The sequence below is a fragment of the Salvelinus fontinalis genome, unplaced genomic scaffold (assembly GCF_029448725.1).
Source record: "Salvelinus fontinalis isolate EN_2023a unplaced genomic scaffold, ASM2944872v1 scaffold_0070, whole genome shotgun sequence".
Taxonomy (NCBI): domain Eukaryota; kingdom Metazoa; phylum Chordata; class Actinopteri; order Salmoniformes; family Salmonidae; genus Salvelinus; species Salvelinus fontinalis.
The window spans coordinates 55096-74852 of NW_026600279.1; the positions used below are offsets into that span (position 1 = coordinate 55096).

Sequence of the window (19757 nt, forward strand, 5' to 3'; positions counted from 1 at the left end):
TGGTGTGTGTGCTGAGCGCTCACCCTGTCCTGGGTGGTGTGTGTGCTGAGCGCTCACCCTGTCCTGGGTGGTGTGTGTGCTGAGTGCTCACCCTGTCCTGGGTGGTGTGTGTGCTGAGTGCTCACCCTGTCCTGGGTGGTGTGTGTGCTGAGCGCTCACCCTGTCCTGGGTGGTGTGTGTGCTGAGCGCTCACCCTGTCCTGGGTGGTGTGTGTGCTGAGTGCTCACCCTGTCCTGGGTGGTGTGTGTGCTGAGTGCTCACCCTGTCCTGGGTGGTGTGTGTGCTGAGTGCTCACCCTGTCCTGTGTGGTGTGTGTGCTGAGTGCTCACCCTGTCCTGTGTGGTGTGTGTGCTGAGTGCTCACCCTGTCCTGTGTGGTGTCTGCCGTCTCTGCAGCCTAACGGAGGTGGTCACAGCCAGAGCAAAATGCCAGGCTCCTTCCTGCTGCCCCCGCCGCCCCCAGTGGCGCGCCCCGTGCCCCTCCCCATGCCCGATTCTAAACCAATCAACACACCCCCCGACGGCGGCGGACTCAGCTCGCCCGCATCTCCGTGTAAGTGACCCCCCCCCCGCTCTCGCCCCCACCACCAACCACTTCGCCCCTCAGACCCCCTGAAATATCTAGAGATATCAAATCCTAAATTAAAATGAGTACATGTAGGTTAACTCTAGGTAGAGAAACCCCACTCCCCAACCAAGGGTAGTTGGTTAGTCCCAAACCCAGTCACCACCTCCTCACTCCTGACCAGAGGAGGCTGGTGGGAGGAGTTAAAGGAATGGATTAATGGAACAGAGCCAAAACACTGTTGATTCCATCCTTCCTCCAACCAGCCTCCTCTGATTTGAGCGCCCTGCAGTCCTCACTGTCCTCTCCCTGGAGCAGTCCTCCCTGTCCCCTCACTGGAGCAGTCCTCCCTGTCCCCTCCCTGGAGCAGTCCTCCCTGTCCCCTCCCTGGAGCAGTCCTCCCTGTCACCTCCCTGGAGCAGTACTCTATCCACTCCTGTAGAGCAGACTGCCACGCCTATGCCAGAGATCCCTATCAATCTCCCTCTCTCTCTCTCTCTCTATTTCCACCTAACTTTCCTATTTCTTTCTCTCTTTTCCTCTCTCTCTCTCTCGCTGTGTTTCCTGCTAGCACCACAGGAGGCAGTGTAGCTAGGTTTTCTCCCTTCTTCTTGTTGAAGTGTTTGTAGAAGTAGGGGGGGACCAGTGCCCTGTATTCTGTCCTATAGAGTAGGACCTAGTGTCTGGCTACCTGCTATCTTTTAATCAACCCAGACTATGCATGGTCTGTCTATGACAACAGAAGACTAAATTGACCCCTCTCTCATTTCTTGTTTTTCTTTGCTTAATTTGATATACTCATTTATTTCCTTTCTTTTTTCCTTTCATTCTTGTTTTTCTTTGTTAAGGGAACAAAATTAGGGCAGTTGGCGTGGACTCCATAAAACATCACGATGCCCCACTTTACCCAGGATGCCCCACTTTACCCACAATTCCCTTGATTCCTTCCACATTAAAACTCACAACAATAAAACAAAATTGAGAACAAAATAAAAACAACTTGAAAATCACATACATAAACAATAAATATCAATCATTATTAAACATATACCGCTAGGCCTAATTAGGGAAATGGGGGGAGAAAGGAGTGTCGCTCGTGGGGATGTGCGTGCTTTACCTCCGTTGGCTGGCTTGGTTCCTCTAGGCAGGCAGGGCGAGGTGCGTTGAGAGAGTCGGGCCGAGGGAGAGGCACACCGAGAGAGAGGGGGCACTGGACGGAGCTGCTTTGGTCACTTCCTGTTATTTTTCTTTGTCTCTTTCGTCGTCCTGTCCTTCCTACTTTCCCACCCCACTTTTATCGTTTATCGCCTATCTGTATCACTTTATTTATATAATATACTTTTATATAAATAAATCTACACCTCTTCTCTCCCTCCTCCACCTCCTTGTCTTGATTTAACTTATTCATTTTGTTCCCAGTTTTCACCACACACACACACACACACACACACACACACACACACACACACACACACACACACACACACACACACACACACACACACACACACACACACACACACACACACACACCCTCACACACACACACACACACACACACATGAATTCCTACAAACTCCTCCAACCTCCCCCCTCACTCGGTCAGAATGGCAGTGTCATTCAGCTGCCTATCATTGGAGTCCAGGAAGCACAACAACTGCCCTAAATGTGGTCCCCTTCTCTGGTCTTGAGTACCTTCACCAGAGTAACAGGAGCTCCTTATCAACAGAATGGAGCATTAGCCAGCACAAAAATTATGGTTATTTCCTATTGGTTCCACCCATAGAGCTTATTCCCTATTGGTTCCCCCCCATAGAGCTTATTTCCTATTGGTTCCCCCCATAGAGCTTATTTCCTATTGGTTCCCCCCTATAGAGCTTATTTCCTATTGGTTCCCCCCTATAGATCTAGATCCAGACACAGGGCCCTGGGCTGCAAGGTGTATCTGGGACTAACAGGAGGAGGCTCAGCCCAGTTTACTTCACTTCCCCACAGTAACTAACCCTCATAAAGAGCTCCCATCTATCCCTGTGTGACCCTCATAAAGGGCTTCCATTTTTCCCAGTCTATCTAGGAGACTTTGGGACTACAGTTTATATGCAAGTATTATCAATGATCAAGACTGATCAATTATCAATATAGTCTTATTAATTCTATCTTATTCTAAACATCATTTCCCAGAATCCAGTAATAACACAGTAACATGCACATATTGTACAATTGTGTGTGTGTGCGTGTGTGTGTGAGTGCGCGCGTATGCGTGTGGCTATGTCTGTCTGTGTGTGTGTGTGTGAATATGTGTGTGTGAATGTGTGTGAATGTGTGTGTGCGCATGCATGTGTGTGTGACAATGTGTTTGACTGTGCATGTGTGTGTGTGACGGTGTGTGTATCTCTCTCTCTCTCTGTAGCATACTCCACGCCAGGCTCCACAGCTCCCAACAGGTTTGTCAGCATCGGAGCACGGGACAACTTTCTGAACATCCCCCAGCAGTCTCAGGTAGCTACCACCTCTCTCCGCTTCCACAATTGTAAACACGACAAAACACAACAATCAGACATGTTTTTTTAAATGACTAGTTTTCAGTATTGGTTTGCAGTCTTTGCGACAGTAAACTTGTGGTCTTACCCGGAGGACACACAGAAATCTGCACACCATCAACATTAACTTCAGGGGTGTACATGTATACTGTAGATGGCTGAGGTTTTGGCGTATCAGACTCCATCCTCAGAGTACAGTCCACTTGTGGTGTCTCCCTGGCTGTCTGTGTTGTGCCACTGGGCTGCAGTGTGTTGGGTTGTCCTCCATTACCTACACTACTTTTCTCATTAGGGTCTAACCGCACCTGCCTGCAGACCACTCAGCTATCCCTCCCACAGACACACATGGAAACAGTCTGCATTCCTCCTATTCTGTTCTCTTGCTCTCTGTGTCTTCTCTCTCTCTCTCTCTCTCTGTGTCTTTTCTCTCTTTCTGTGTCTTTTCTCTCTGTCTTCTCTCTCTCTCTCTGTCCTCTCTCTCTCTCTGTGTCTTCTCTCTCTCTATCTGTGTCTTCTTTCTCTCTCTCTGTCTTCTCTCTGGGTCTTCTCTCTCTCTCTCTGTCCTCTCTCTCTCTCTGGGTCTTCTCTCTGTGTCTTCTCTGTCTTTTCTCTCTGTGTGTCTTTTCTCTCTCTCTGGGTCTTCTCGCTCTCTCTGTCTTCTCTCTGGGTCTTCTCTCTGTTCTCTCTCTCTCTCTGTGTCTTCTCTCTCTCTGTCTTTTCTCTCAGTGTGTCTTTTCTCTCTCTCTCTGGGTCTTCTCGCTCTCTCTCTCTCTCTCTCTGTGTCTTCTCTCTCTCTGGGTATTCTCGCTCTCTCTCTGTCTTCTCTCTGGGTCTTCTTATTTCTCCCTTCCTTTCCTCTACCTCCCCTCTCTCGCTTATCTCTTTCAACCCTCCCTTCTTCCCCCACACACTCCCTCATCCACAGATGTAACCCTGGCACAGAGGGAGTTGCCATACACACACACACACACACACACACACACACACACACACACACACACACACACACACACACACACACACACACACACACACACACACACACACACACATACACACACACTCACACACCTTCAACTGACTTACTAGTGTAGTTTGAGAGCAGAGACATACACCGAGTATACAAAACATAAAGAACACCTGCTCTCTCCATGGCATAGACTGACCAGGTGAACCCAGGGGAAAGCTATGATCCCTTATTGATGTCACCTGTTAAAACCACTTCAATCAGTGTAGATGAAGGGGAGGAGACAGGTTAAAGAAGGATGTTCAAGCCTTGAAACATTTGACACATGGATTGTGTATGTGTGCCATTCAGAGGGTGAATGGGCAAGACAAGAGATTGAAGTGTCTTTGAACGGGGTATGGTACTGGGTGCCTGGCACAACGGTTTGTGTCATGAACTGGGGGGGTGCAACTCTGTATTAGGGTAGGTGTTCCTAATGTTTTTTACACTCGGTGTATAACTGGTCTGAGGAGCTCTCTGGTGGCTAAACACAAGTCATGCAGGGAGAGAAATAGAGGGGGTTAAGAGAAAGAGTGTTAGTTCAAGCTCTGTGCTCCACAGGCGAAGTCACGTCCTGACTGTCTGGTTGCCCGTGGCAACCAGACATGATGTCATAGGCAGTTTAACTTAGCCTTGAAGGGGGTTAAGGAGAAGGGGGAGTGGTCAGTCCTGGCAGGGATTACATTGGGGGAGAGAGAGAAGAGAGAGGAAGTTGGGAGAGAAAAGAGGAGGAGTTAGAAGCCCAAAGGATCCTGGGAAAGGGAAAAGGAGGAAGGAAAGAGAGGGGAAAAGGGGGAAGAGAAACTTTCTCTCCGGGGTCCTATAGGAATGTAACAGAATAGAGAGCAGAGCGTAGCTATAGGGCCGTCAGCGATTAGCTGCCTTTCCCTGGGTCTACTCTGGCCTGGCCTGTGGAATGTTGTCTGGAGCCTGAGCAGAGCTGCCACTTCACCAGACCTGGGTTCAAATACTATTTAAAATATTTTCAATTGTGCCAGGCAAGCTCAATCCAGCCTAGAAACAATTTCCCCAAAGTATTGGAACCCAGCTCCCAGAGTCAAATGCCAGCCCTATAACTCTGCCCCTCTGTGAGTCTTATCAAACTGTGAAACCTGATCCTGGGAGTAGCTGCAGGGTCTACCGTAGCTGACTTCATGGTGTCATTTGAAACAGTAAAGAATGTCTTGTGAATCATGTTACATCTAAACTTATTACTTATTGGAGACTTTGACGGTTGAAATACTACAACGTGAAAGTAGTACTTTTACGAACTGTCGTCTTGAAATGACTTACTTACATACTGTGTGAGGAATGATCAGCTTAAGGTTCCTAGGCATTGGGGTTTGATCGAGGCTCAGCTCAGTAAAGGGAAAAGTTGCTATGAAGGATGGCCCTCTAGTGGCTAGTTAATATTTTGCATGACAAAAAACTTTTAATCAATTATTTTCCTGAACCATTTATTTACTTATAAATGTGTAACTGTTGAACTTAGTGATGTTACCAAATGACAAAGATGAACCTGATGTTTCCTGTATTTTATTTCTCTTCTACAGTCTTGGTTCCTCTGACAAGGCCTCCGAATCAACCGCTAGAATTGTGTCATGAGAAAATTGGGAATGGAAAAACAACACAACACACAAAACAAACCAACACTGACTACAAACAAACTGCTGACACTAAAGTATTTTGCTCACCAACCAACAACACAAAAACAGAAAATAGCCCCCCAGAAGAATACCCATTTCCACCATTTGAACATTTGAACCGGAACAACCATCTCCCTATACAGAAGGCTGAAAAGAGATCGGTTGAAGTGGACAGACTCAGAACGAACGACAGAACGAGGAAGAAGAGGAGGAAGAAAGATGAGGAAATGTCACACACAAAACATGTCAGAAAGCAAACAAAAATATGCAACCTGACAACTAACTGACCAATTTCGTTTTATTGTTGTTTTTATATTTTATTTTCACAATGAAACTCCATGCAATGGCTGGGAGATCCACCCACACACAACAGTGTAAAACAAAGACCACAAAAAACATAGTTGGCAGAATTTGGTAATTTGAGCTGTAGCTATAAACATTGTCACCACCCAAAAGAACCCATTCTGTAATCCTTCAGTCTCTCCTCCTGACGGTGCTTTATGTCCCTGCTCCCTCTCTCATCTGTCAACCAGGTGTCCAGGGTTGCCCCGGCAACACCCACAGCCTCACACAACCACATCCGACTGGCCTCACTGCCGCTTGATTTGCTCAGCCCTGAATCCCCTCCCTCCTCCCTTGTTCTGATTGGCCAAACACTAGGACACCATCCAATGGTGTGTTACCATCTGCACTAGATGGCTGGTTTTAGCTTACCCTCTTGTGAAGAGCGATAGCCAATAGCATGAGCCGAGAGCGAACACAAAACAGACAGACAGACATAACAGACAGTCAGACAGACAGACAGACAGTCATACAACACTATGCGCTCTTTCGTCCCCTCACCTATGCACTACTGAAACAAATAAGGGAGGAAACAGAGCGATACAGCAGGTTGCTGAAGGCAGTGTGTGGGGGGGGGGAAATGGGCTGTGGCTCTGGCATCCTGGCACTCACACATACACGCACTCACGCAGACTCAAAGTACGTACACACACACAGATCATCGTATCCAGAACCCACACGTCTGGCAGACACAACTATTCACTGACAATAAAATTTTGTCTGTGTGTCCTTCACAGTAACATAATACATGCATAGGATCAACATCATCATGTAATAACTAGCTTTCTTTTTGTTTGTAGCCGTTTTCTTGCATTTCATTTTGTTTGCTAGATTGGTTTTGGTTTTGTCTCACTTGGATTTTTTTGCTTATGTTTGACCTTCTTCCCTAAGATTTTCTTCTTTCATCCGCTTTTTATTTTGCAGAAAAAATATCATCTTTGTTTGCAATAACAGACATCTCTGAAATCTCTCACAAACACCAGTACAGGAACATGCGACAACCTCTGCCTTGCTTCACCCTGTAACCACAGTCCATTCACAGTAGCGCCCAGAGGAACACACGCTGACACACCACCGTATCAAAATGCACACTACTAACACCGTCACCCTGATTCGAAACACAAAGGTGAGCCTTTATATATGAGTTTCTCCAAACTGCCTTTGATAATGGTTTTTCATTCATTTTGACATTTGTCATTTTTAATTTGAGATACCTTGTTTTTTTCTATCGTAAATGTGATTATTAAATTGTTATTGTATATTTTTTTTCTCATGACACAATAATTCAAACAAAAAAAGCCAAACCTCACAAAATAACTGGACTGCCTAGCTGTTGGTTTCTTCCATGTGCAGGGATAGAATTGTCTGACAGCCCAGGCACTCTGAGTTTATAGTAAAATTAGCTCTATGTACTCAAATCATATATCACAACTATAACAATCTATGGAAGTGCCTCTGTACTCCCCTATCATGCAATTAGTTCAAATTCAGGTTGATGTTTTTGTTCACATATATGCTAAAGCTACAAAGAATGGTGATGTTTCTTCCTATATGGAAACCATTGGCTATAGGACAGAATCTTTGTAGAAGACCGCAAAATGTTATAAAGAGAGAGAGAGATCTTATACATATATATTTATGGTATATGCTCCTTTTTAAACTTGACTAAAATGAGCTTGTTGGCAGTTTAGTTATTTTCTGAACTCTTGAGCTAGCAGAATTCCATGATGGACAGCACCTCACTGTTACCATGACAATTCAATGAGCACCCACCCAACCTCCACAAATCTACAGTGCAGCATTCAAAAACTAAACAAAAATGTCCATGATGCAAAATAGATGAAACATGTCAAAATCGACAATAGAAAAATTGAAGAAAAAAAGTGTTTGTTTTTTGATGGAAAGTATTATTATTGAAAAATATGTGTCGATTGAGCCACGTGCAATGCATTGGGTAGATTCATTGTGTTTTGTCTGTTAGAGATTTTTAAGAAAGCTAAGAAGAAAAGAGAAAAAAAATCTATTTGTTTCAAGTCCGATGTGCTCCTGGACTCTAAACTAACAGAGCCATATCCTAGTCTTTGTAAGTTGGGGGTATTTGTTTTTATTTTCCTTTATTGTTTCTTTTTTAATGTTTAACGTGTAATCATTTGTTTATAAAAAAATGTTTGGAGGGGCTGAAGGAAGATACATTTCTTACAAAACGTTTAAAAGAAATTTGAACATGAAATGAAAAACCGGTGAAATGAAAAACCGGCACTTTTACACACTATAAAGTACATTCAAACTATTACAAAATGAATGATAATGAACAAAATAATGACTACCTTTAGGAAACCGCATTTATTATTCCTCTTCTCTATTTCTATTCCTTCTCCTGTTTGTAATATTGAGTGGAGGGAGGGGTTCCTGTTCCTTCCTGTATTCCTCTAGTAGGTTGTGAAACAAAAGGCATTTTGGTTCAACCTTTAGATAGGACGAGAGCTGTACTGTAGGCTTAACAATGCCCACAACTACTTCTTCTGATTTCTCCCAGATTATTATACTCCTCTCTCCGAGTCTGAGCAAGGAAAAAAAGGAAAATGACAGCTTAGAATTTGTTTCATTTGAGGAGCCAGCCAGTCTGTCAGAACCATGACGTAACGATAGAAATACAGTAGGCCTATGCAAAGTGAGCTTCCCTCCACCCCTTCCTTCTCCACCCTCTCCCTCATTCCCCTGTAAATTCACCTTGACTAGTGCTTGTGCTGTAGTGTAGTTTCCCAGCAGTTAAAGGTTGTCCCTTAAAAGTGCCTTTTGTTCACAGACTCCATTTTGTAATCCAGATCGCTCCCCTTTCATTCGAAATAATTCACGGTAGAGGTGGAAGTGCCCCTAAGTGCAGATCTAGGATCAGTTTACTGTACCCCATATCCTGACCTGAACCATTAGGAGGGAATATGCAAAACTGACCTTAGATCAGTGCTTAGTGAGTAACTTCATCCGACCTCCACCTCTGAAAAATGATCCCCCTCCATTGTATCAACCTTCCCATAAATCCTTTCCCTTTTCAAAATCCGTATATATATAGTACAAAAGGAAACTGGTGTGAATTAGTTCTTTACTTTTTATTGATAAATGATGAAAAAAAATACTGAAAAGGCAAAAAAAAAATGTTCTCGTTCCCCCTTGCTCTCTGGCTTTTTTCTTCTTCCCTCCGTCTCCTCCTCTCCTCTGTCTATCTGTTCTCTCGTAGACACTGGAGTAGTCTGTAACTGTGTCCTCTCTCTCCCTCCTTTCCCCTCCCTCCCTTCCGTTGATGGAAGGGGTTGTTGAAAAAAAAATGGCCGAAACTTTTTGTCTTGAGCAGAATGCAGTTAGCTCACGTTATTCTTGTCTGTATTGCCTCTTCTTCACATTGTATACCATTACCCATCCTCTTCAGCTTCTCCATTCAAACAGCTAATGTAAGTGAACAAATTACACCAATGGGCTTTTGGGGGTGTGCCTGCCCAGTGTAGGGTAGGACTGGGTGTTAGCAGTTATGGAGGTCTTAGGGGGTCAATAATGTTGGGGCAAAGGAGAAATTATAGGGGTACCTTTTGGGGTGTTGGGGGGGGGGGGGCTGCTGTTCTGCTGTGACAAGTTAAGAGTTTTTAATTTTTTAATTTATTTTGTTTTATTTTATGCCTTTATTTTTATTTTTGACTTAATTTGGATTTTTGCTTCCATAGTTCCTATCTATCAGGGTATGCCATCATTGAAACTCTATAAGAGAGTCTTGGACTGTAAATGAAATGCTACAAGCACCTTATAACTACTGGCTGAGAAAAGGGGGTTTGCAATACTACCAGCACACACACACACCTAGTCATGTATCAAATACTCTAAACTCTTGTATTATTATTGTGAGGTTTTATCTAGTGAAGCCAGCAGCAGTATTAGCCATTGGCAAAACACACACCACAACCCACCATATAGAGCCAGCATGATCCAGGCTTGAGGCATACTCTCAAGTGAAACGTAGAGATATCAGTTTGAATGCCAGGCTCTAAAAACCCTGTTCCGTTTTGAGATTTGTTTTGTTTAGTGGTGTCTAGACAGTACGCCCTTTGACCCCCGACCCTACGCCCTCAGAGCAGAAGAGCCCCACTCATGCCTGTAGCTCTGTCTGAAATGGCACCCTATTCCCTACATAGTGCACTATTTTTTCACTATTCCCATAGTGCCCTGTTCAAAAGTAGTGCACTGTGTAGGGAATAGGGTGCCATTTTAAATGCATCCCATGTCTTTGTGTATAAGAAACACCCCCAGAGCTCTATAGGTGAAATGCATGTGTTAATTACAGTTTCTTTTCCATAAGAAGAAAAACACAGTTTGAGCAGAGCAGCACCTTGATTGAATAAAAGGATGTTCTTGACTGTAGCATCTTGACTGTGTTGTGTCTTTACTTATGATCATGACTGAGAATGGAAATGATGATAGTGGAACCTCATACCTACATGACAAGTTCAGGTTTGTTTGATGTGGAAAGGTAGCCATACAGTGAAGGATGTTCTTGACTGTTGGATCTGTGTTGTCTTCATTATGATGACTGGAAATGAATATGATGAAGGGATATAACTATTGTTAGCCTTATTAGCAGTGGGGGGAAAAGTACCCAATTTTATACTTGAGTAAAAGTAAAGATACCTTAATAGAAAATGACTCAAGTAAAAGCCACACAGTAAAGTACTACTTGAGTAAAAGTCTAAACGTATTTGGTTTTAAAAATACTTAAGTATCAAAAGTATACTGAACAAAAATATAAACGCAACAAGTGTTAGTCCCATGTTTCATGAACTGAAATAAAATATCCCAAAAATGTTCCATATGCACAAAAAGCTTTTCTCTCAAATTATGTGCACAAATTTGTTTACATTGCTGTTAGTGAGCATGTATCATTTCCCAACATAATCTATCCACCTGACAGCTGTGGCATTTCAAGAAGCTGATTAAACAGCATGATATTACACAGGTGCACCTTGTGCTGGGGGCATTAAAAGGCCAATCTAAAAATGTGCAGTTTTGAGGGAGTGTGCAATTGGCATGTTGATTGCAGGAATATCTACCGGACCTGATGCTATTCTCCAGTCATGTGAAATCCATAGATTAGGGCCTAATGAATTTATTTCAATTGAGTGAGTTCCTTCTATGAACTGTAACTCAGTAAAAATCTTTCAAATGTTTTGTTCAGTATAAATGTTATTGCAACATTTTATTTAAGTATCAAAAGTAAAAGTTTCAATCCTTTCACATTCTTTATATTAAGCAAACCAGACGGCATGATTTTCTTTTGTTTTATGGATAACCAGAGGCACACTCCAAACACACTGACATTGTTTACAAACAAAGCATTTGTGTTTAGTGAGTCAGCCAGATCAGAGGCAGTAGTGTAAGAAATTGTAATAGAGACTGGAAACTAGTAATAACTACATTTCAACATAAGTCATCTTTTATACATAAGTCATCTTTTATACAAAATACACATACTCCTCATTTCTCTTGGACATATGCTGGACTTATTAAGACACCAACTACAGACACACATAATTCCCCTCCCCCATGATAACCACAGACACACACAACTCAGGGTTGGCGCTCAAGACAAAGAACTATCTCAGGAACCAATGGAACGTGGACACCAGGCCTGTTCAGGACTACCCAAGACCCAGATCGACCAATCGGAAGGCCAGACTCGCAGATCAACCTACTTTGCTTGTTGTCTATATAAAACTGTACAACTTTTGAAACTACCTCTTTCCGGACGATTTCATACAAATCAGACAGAAAGAGCATTGCCGCACGCTTTGCCTAATATCTTTACACTTGAATAAATCTGCCTTATTATAAAATTATACACCTCGTCCTATGTCTCCTCTTGTTCTCCTGTCTCCAGTAAAACGAATTATCAACAGTAGGGATGACCAGGGATGTTTTCTTGATAAGTACTTGAATTGGACCATTTTCCTGTCCTGCTAAGCATTCGAAATGTAAAGAGTACTTTTGGGTGTCAGAGAAAATGTATGGAGTAAAAATTGCATTATTTTCTTTAGGAATGTAGCGGAGTAAAATTTGTCAAAAATATACATAGTAAAGTACAGATAACCCCAAAAAACGACTTAAGTAGTACTTTAAAGTATTTTTACTTAATTACTTTACACTACTCCTTATTAGGCACATTTTCTCGTCCACCTACCCGCCATTTTTTCGAAAGGCAACTTCCGGTTCTACCAACTTCCCATTAACTAGCTACGTCACTTCTGTGTATACAGTTTGTAAACAAAGCCAAAACAAAGATGGATTCATCAAAAGGTTTAATCTAAAAATATAGTCAGTTCGAATAACCAAATAGCACAAATTGTAATCGGTGTCATTTACAGTTCGCTGATTTAGGTATTGGTATAATTAGATACAGCATTTACATGTTGTTTCGAGCGATATTGACTTTTATTTCCAAGTTACACAGCGATTAGAATTGTTTTTCCGCATCGACGTCGGAGGGCTGCTGTTCATTCCTATTCGCTAGCTACCCAGCAGGCTAGCTAAAAATACAACTTATTTAGCAAGACACGTACAAATATTTGTTTTTGTTGCTTATCTTGCTGTCCTGTTAGCTAGCTGTCCTGTTCCTAGTGGGGGTTGTGTGTGCTGGTCCAGTTCAATGGGGAACTGTTTGTCTTCGCAAGGCGCCGACGATTTGTCTCTCCTCAACGAGTCCCAGGAAGCCAGTGTTCCAGGGGAGCCTCCACCGCCTTACCAGGTAAATTCAGGGGGAGATGGATCACATCTATACCGGGGATTCATTGATAACAATGTAAACTAACTGTTCACGTTTTTAAGTTAACCTAGTAGTGTGTTGCATGGGCTGTGTTTTGTATCTTGTAGCTCATTTCGTATTCTGTCAGAAGTGTAGGGTTCACTAGTACGCTATAACTGTCATGTGGGAATTTCTGGCATGGTTTAGCTTACTAACGCTTCTATAAAGGCTTTCTGTCCATTTCCCCACCAAGTCAATGGTATAAAATCTGACTGTCTGAGATAGTAGTGGATTCACATGTAGTTTGGGGGGGTCCAGAGACTCCCTGATGACTGTATCATGGGTTACCCTGTACCCCTCTCCCCACATGCCATACGTGTGCAGGAGCGTGTCCAGGCGCCAGTGTACCACCCCACCCCCAGTCAGACGTGCCTGGCCAGCCAGCTGACAGAAGAGGAGCAGGTCCGTATCGCCCAGCGGATTGGCCTCATCCACCACCTCCCCAGAGGCATCTTTGACCCCGGCTCTGAGCCCTCTGACAAGAAAGTCAAAGAGTGAGTATGTCTTTTACTGCCCTGTGACCAACCATATAATCTTTCGTCTAGCACAACCAATTTAGACACTAATTTACTAGCAATTTCCTATTTCTAGCCATATTATCTTGAGCCATGGCCTAGAAGGATATTAGTGGGTCCTCCCCTCATCCATTACCAAATGTATCTAAGTTAGCTGTAGGCCTCTCATTATTTGAAACCTGTACCAAATTTTGACTAAATGCTATCTATCATGTCGTGCGCCTCACTCTCTCCAGGTGTGCGATCTGCATGAATGACTTTGAGTACGGCGACCCCATCCGGTTCCTTCCCTGCCTGCACATCTACCACGTGGACTGCATCGACACCTGGCTGATGAGGTCCTTCACCTGTCCTTCCTGTATGGAGCCTGTGGATGCCGCACTGCTCTCCTCCTATGAGACCAACTGAACTCATCTGAGCAGTCTCTGGCTGGGTCCTGTTCATTAGGCCAAACAGAAGAAAACTGATTAAAACAGGGAGGGACTTGACCTGGACTTGTCCAATAAGTAATGCTTGTTAAAAACAATTCAGTTGTAAAACTATTCCCTATTTAATGTACTACTTTTCACCAGAGCCTTATAGACCCTGATCCAAAGTAGTGCATTAAATAGGGAATAGGGTGCACACAATCCTAGAAACTTCCCCTCTTATGACACATCACTTCTTTAACCCGGATGTTCTGTTCTAGTCACACCGCCCTGGGAGGAGAGATGGGTTGTGTCAAAATATATATATATTTTAAATGTAACCTTTATTTAACTAAGTCAGTTACGAACAAATTCTTATTTACAATGACGGCCTACCCCGGCCAAACTCGGATGACGCTGGGGCAATTGTGTGCCGCCCTATGGGACTCCCAATCACGGCTGGTTGTGATACAGTCTGGATTCGAACCAGGTTGTCTGTAGTGACGCCTCTAGCACTGAGATGCAGTGTCTTAGATCACGGCGCCACTTGGAAGCTCCATATGTAGGGCGTGCCACACTGAGTGTGTTGAAAGTGGGGTGTTCTACTCTGTATTGGGGCTTTTGGAATTAGGAACGTCTGTCTCTTTCGCCTTTTCAGACTTGTTGCCAAATACATGTGAAGTGAAGGATATAGATGGAGAACTTTAGAAGTCATGATGAGAGATATTATTGACAACTGATTTCACCTGTGGATGATCTGAGGGTGGTAGACTAGAGATTGGCCCATTAGTTTAGTTTATGTAGGCGGGTCTTGGATCTGTTAGTGCTGTCTTCTTGAAAACAACTGATAAGACAGCACAGCAACTGGCAAGACAGCACAAACAGATCTATGTCTTTGTTTATGTGGTTGGTTTATTTTAATTCCCTTTTTCAATCATCCCCCTCCCCAGACTAAAATGTGCAATATGATGTGAGGCAGTGCTAGAATTGCTCCGTTCTGATTGGTCAAAAGGTGACCCCCGACCTTAACACTGCTGTCTCGGCCAATTAGCTTTAAGACAGGTATGGCCTTGAATGTCTCTCAAAAAAGCACAGGGCTCTTGACTAGAATGCAATTTTTTTTCTAATTAAAGGGCACTCTTAGAGAAAGAAAAAAGTTCACAAAGTAATGAGATATGAGAATAAACTTTGAGGTCTCCATCCCATGCTGGTCTAGTAGGTTGCCTCATGACTTACTACTGGCCTCATACCTTTATTGGAGATGTTACTACTGGCCTCATACCTTTATTGGAGATGTTACTACTGGCCTCATACCTTCATTGGAGATGTTGGATTTGTATGTATGTTGTTTTACAGGGTGGGTTGTTGTAGCTGTTAGTTAGTCTGGTTCCAGATCTATTTGTGCTGTCTTGCCAAGGTGGCAAGCCTTACTAGGCTAGCTCTTAGTACCTTAAACTGCATTTTCACCTTGGATCTTGTTCCTTACAAAGCTTTGCCTTGACTATGTGCTCTCTAACTCTTATGAGATCATGGTTTGTTGTTGTTGTTTATTCTTATGTTTACTGTTAGTGGGTGACTTTTGCATCCAAAATGGCACCCTAATTCCTATATAATGCACTACTTTTGAGCAAAGCACGATGCAGGAACTGGTCAAGAGTAGTGCACTATGTAGGGATTAGGGTTCCAAAATGCTGTGCCATTATCTATCCCCCGAACTCTATGCACCTTGGGATCTCCTCTGGTACCGTGTAGGTCTGGGACTGTATTCACAAAGAGTCTTAGAGTAGGAGACCGTTTTGCCTTTTGGATCATAGTTATATGGACTCCTAGTCTTTGTGACTACAGGCCTTGAATCAGGACAGGAGGAAATATCCTGTTTGTTCTCCTTTTCCCTCTTCCTCCTTCTATTTCTCCTACTACTCTATTGTCTCTTTGAATAACTTTATGGTAGAAGTGTTTGACGAGAGAAAAAGAGAATGAATACGTGTCAAAAATATAACTGACACTGTTTTGGATACTGTGTGTGAAGGTTGTATCTAGAGGGTTTTCCAATGTTGTCAGAAAATGTGTTTGTGAATATAGATCTGTTTTTTGTATTGTACTGATGATCTATTCTACATGATTGAATTCCAGAGACTTTTTTAACTGTTTTGTCGATTGATTATTGGACTAAAATGAATAGGAAACTATTATTGATTGACTGTGGTTTGATACTAACAAAGTAAGGACGAGTGAGAGAGGGTACAGACTCAAACTGAGGAGAATAGAATGGATAATGAATTGAACCCATTCTGAATGTAACTATCTGATCGTGGACATTACTGTGGTGAAGTCAAAACCAGGACCGTATTTGAAATGTACCCTCATCACCAACTCTCTTAAGGTGAAAGTGGGGAAAATATGACTGCTATTCAATTTATTCCTAGACCTATGTCCTTTTAGGTGAACGTGAGCCAACTCCTGTGAAGTACAATCATTTCTGATACTCGTGTTATTGTTTTAGTGCTCCTTGAAGCCGGAGATGGAGAGTGTGTCTACTAAAAGAAGAATATGATTAGTCAGAATGTTCCTGGCTGCTGTTTCTGGGGTTTGTAATGTGTGTGCAATGAGGGCTCAGCTTTTAGGAAAAACTACAATTAAAAAGTGGATTCCAAATCTAAACTTCTTCATATATGGCTTCTTATTACCATTTTCAAATTTTGTCTCTGTTTTGTCATAGTTGTTACATTGTTTTTACAATTTGTAATAATGAATTGCAAGTGCACCATCTTTGGCATAACAGGTTCGTTAGATTGAGGTGTCTTATGATTCCAGTGTATATCCCACCCACAGGATGCTTTCACCATCATAGTCCACCCATCTATCGTCATCTACAGCGAGGTCATGAAGAAAGAAGACCCTATTTACAGTTTTTTTTTGCCTGCTAATAGTGAAAGAGAGACGACCTCAATGATAACACAGAGGTCTTCCGTCCCCTGTAGACGAGGGCCCTGGCCATGTTCAGGGAGCAAATAAGGTCATCTTAAGAGTCCTGTCTCCGAATATACTCAGCAAAAAAAGAAACGTCCTCTCACTATCAACTGCGTTTATTTTCAGCAAACTTAACATGTGTACATATTTGCATGAACATAACAAGATTCAACAACTGAGATATAAACTGAACAAGTTCCACAGACATGTGTATAACAGAAATTGAATAATGTGTCCCTGAACAAAGGGGGGTCAAAAGTAACAGTCAGTATCTGGTGTGGCCACCAGCTGCATTAAGTACTGCAGTGCATTTCCTCATGGCCTGCACTAGATTTGCCAGTTCTTGCTGTGAGATGTTACCCCATTCTTCCACCAAGGCACCTGCAAGTTCCCGGACATTTCTGCGGGGAATGGCCCTAGCCCTCACCCCCCGATCCAACAGGTCCCAGACATGCTCAATGGGATTGAGATCCGGGCTCTTCACTGGCCATGGCAGAACACTGACATTCCTGTCTTGCAGGAAATCACGCACAGAACGAGCAGTATGGCTGGTGGCATTGTCATGCTGGAGGGTCATGTCAGGATGAGCCTGCAGGAAGGGTACCACATGAGGGAGGAGGATGTCTTCCCTGTAAAGCACAGCGTTGAGATTGCCTGCAATGACAACAAGCTCAGTCCGATGATGCTGTGACACACCGCCGCAGACCATGAAGGACCCTCCACCTCCAAAATGGATCCCGCTCCAGAGTACAGGCCTCGGTGTAACGCTCATTCCTTCGACGATAAACGGGAATCCGACCATCACCCCTGGTGAGACAAAACTGCGACTCGTCAGTGAAGAGCAATTTTTGCCAGTCCTGTCTGGTCCAGCGACAGTGGGTTTGTGCCCATAGGCAACATTGTTGCCGGTGATGTCTGGTGAAGACCTGCCTTACAACAGGCCTACAAGCCCTCAGTCCAGCCTCTCTCAGCCTATTGCTGACAGTTTGAGCACTGATGGAGAGATTGTGTGTTCCTGGTGTAACTCGGGCAGTTGTTGTTGCCAACCTGTACCTGTCCCGCATGTGTGATGTTCGGATTTACCGATTCTGTGCAGGTGTTGTTACACGTGGTCTGCCACTGTGAGGATGATCAGCTGTCCGTTCTGTCTCCCTGTAGCGTTGTCTTAAGCGTCTCACAGTACGGACATTGCAATGTATTGCCCTGGCCACATCTGCAGTCCTCATGCCTCCTTGCAGCATGCAGGGACCCAGGGCATCTTTCTTTTGGTGGTTTCAGAGTCAGTAGAAAGACCTGTTTAGTGTCCTAAGTTTTCATAACTGTGACCTTAATTGCCTACCGTTTGTAAGCTGTTAGTTTAACGACCGTTCCACAGGTGCATGTTCATTACTTGTTTATGGTTCATTGAACAAGCATGAGAAACAGTGTTTAAACCCTTTACAATGAAGATTTGTGAAGTTATTTGGATTTTCACGAATGATCTTTGAAAACAGGGTCCTGAAAAAGGGAGGTTTCTTTTTTTGCTGAGTTTACATGCAGGCCAGACTTGCCAGTAATAGGTTGATACTGCCTATTTTATTTATTTCAGTAGCCTAATAGGTTGATACTGCCTATTTTATTATTTCAGTTGCCTAATAGATTGATACTGCCTATTTTATTATTTCAGTAGCCTAATAGGTTGATACTGCCTATTTTATTATTTCAGTAGCCTAATAGGTTGACACTGCCTATTTTATTATTTCAGTTGCCTAATAGGTTGATACTGCCTATTTCATTACATGTATTCTCTGTTTAACAGCAAGCTACTTTAATCCTAAAGGCTCATAATTCTAGATACATACATATTAGAATCATTAAATATGTGAATGTCTTCGATTAATTTTATTTTCATAATTAATCGTCTGTCTGAAATAACAACCAGTACATGTAAATCCATGTAATCCAAACTAATGTGTTGTGTACTTCTATATGACATATGCAAATGTAATAGAATAAATCAAGAATACGAAAAGACTGTCTTAACATCGTTTTCACGTGCTCAGCTAATAAACTAATAAACCAAAAGTATGCTTATAGTAGACTAAAATGCTCTTGACGTTTAGGTTCAATTGTATACACACATGTTGCATTTGAGCAAAATGTTTGAAAAGCTCTTCATAAATAAGTCATCATTTTGAGTGAAACTATCCTGTTGACATTATTTAAGCATTCAGAAAATTATTTTTGGTAACATTAGGAATTAGAATACTGGAATGGTATTGAACCTTCTTATGATGAGACAAAGGTCAGTCAAGTTGGGTCAGGGAGTTGGTTAACTTAGGATAAAAGCGTCTGCCAAATTTCACATACAGCTCTGGAAAAAATTAAGACACCACTGCAAAATTATCAGTTTCTCTGTTTTTACTATTTATTGGTATGTGTTTGGGTAAAATTAACATTTTTGTTTTATTCAATGAACTACTGACAACATTTGTCCCAAATTTCAAGTAAAAATATAGTCATTTAGTGCATTTATTTGCAGAAAATGGACAGGTCATGGGTTCAGGTCTGGAGATTGGGCTGGCCATGACAGGGTCTTGATCTGGTGGTCCTCCATCCACACCTTGATTGACCTGGCTGTGTGGCATGGAACATTGTCCTGCTGGAAAAACCAATCCTCCGAGTTGGGGAACATTGTCCTGCTGGAAAAACCAATCCTCCGAGTTGGGGAACATTGTCCTGTTGGAACAACCAATCCTCCGAGTTGGGGAACATTGTCCTGCTGGAAAAACCAATCCTCCGAGTTGGGGAACATTGTCCTGCTGGAAAAACCAATCCTCCGAGTTGGGGAACATTGTCCTGCTGGAACAACCAATCCTCCGAGTTGGGGAACATTGTCCTGCTGGAAAAAACAATCCTCAGAGTTGGGGAGCATTGTCCTGCTGGAACA

General features: G+C 43.0%; 2 protein-coding genes across 2 annotated transcripts in view; both read left to right on the forward strand.

Annotated features, from left to right (window-relative positions):
- LOC129842841 (uncharacterized) overlaps window positions 1-10502 on the forward strand; it is a 45426-nt gene extending 34924 nt beyond the window's left edge. Inside the window, exons 12-14 of the mRNA XM_055911515.1 lie at window positions 396-552; window positions 2975-3063; window positions 5664-10502. Of these exons, the coding sequence (XP_055767490.1) occupies window positions 396-552; window positions 2975-3063; window positions 5664-5678 (261 nt within the window). The 3' untranslated portion in view covers window positions 5679-10502. The remainder of the gene's footprint in view (window positions 1-395; window positions 553-2974; window positions 3064-5663) is intronic.
- Window positions 10503-12360: 1858 nt separating this feature from the next.
- On the forward strand, window positions 12361-16519 carry LOC129842818 (RING finger protein 11-like). The gene is made up of 3 exons (XM_055911477.1): window positions 12361-12879; window positions 13261-13430; window positions 13688-16519. The coding sequence occupies exons 1-3, from the start codon at window positions 12781-12783 to the stop codon at window positions 13857-13859; spliced, it is 441 nt and encodes a 146-aa protein (XP_055767452.1). The 5' UTR covers window positions 12361-12780; the 3' UTR covers window positions 13860-16519.
- Window positions 16520-19757: the final 3238 nt, after the last annotated feature.

Coding starts and splice junctions, on each gene's coding strand:
- LOC129842818 (XM_055911477.1), top strand. CDS start 12,781: ATGGGGAACTGTTTGTCTTCGCAAGGCGCCGACGATTTGTCTCTCCTC. Junction 12,880..13,260: donor AGCCTCCACCGCCTTACCAG/GTAAATTCAGGG, acceptor ATACGTGTGCAG/GAGCGTGTCCAGGCGCCAGT. Junction 13,431..13,687: donor TCTGACAAGAAAGTCAAAGA/GTGAGTATGTCT, acceptor CACTCTCTCCAG/GTGTGCGATCTGCATGAATG.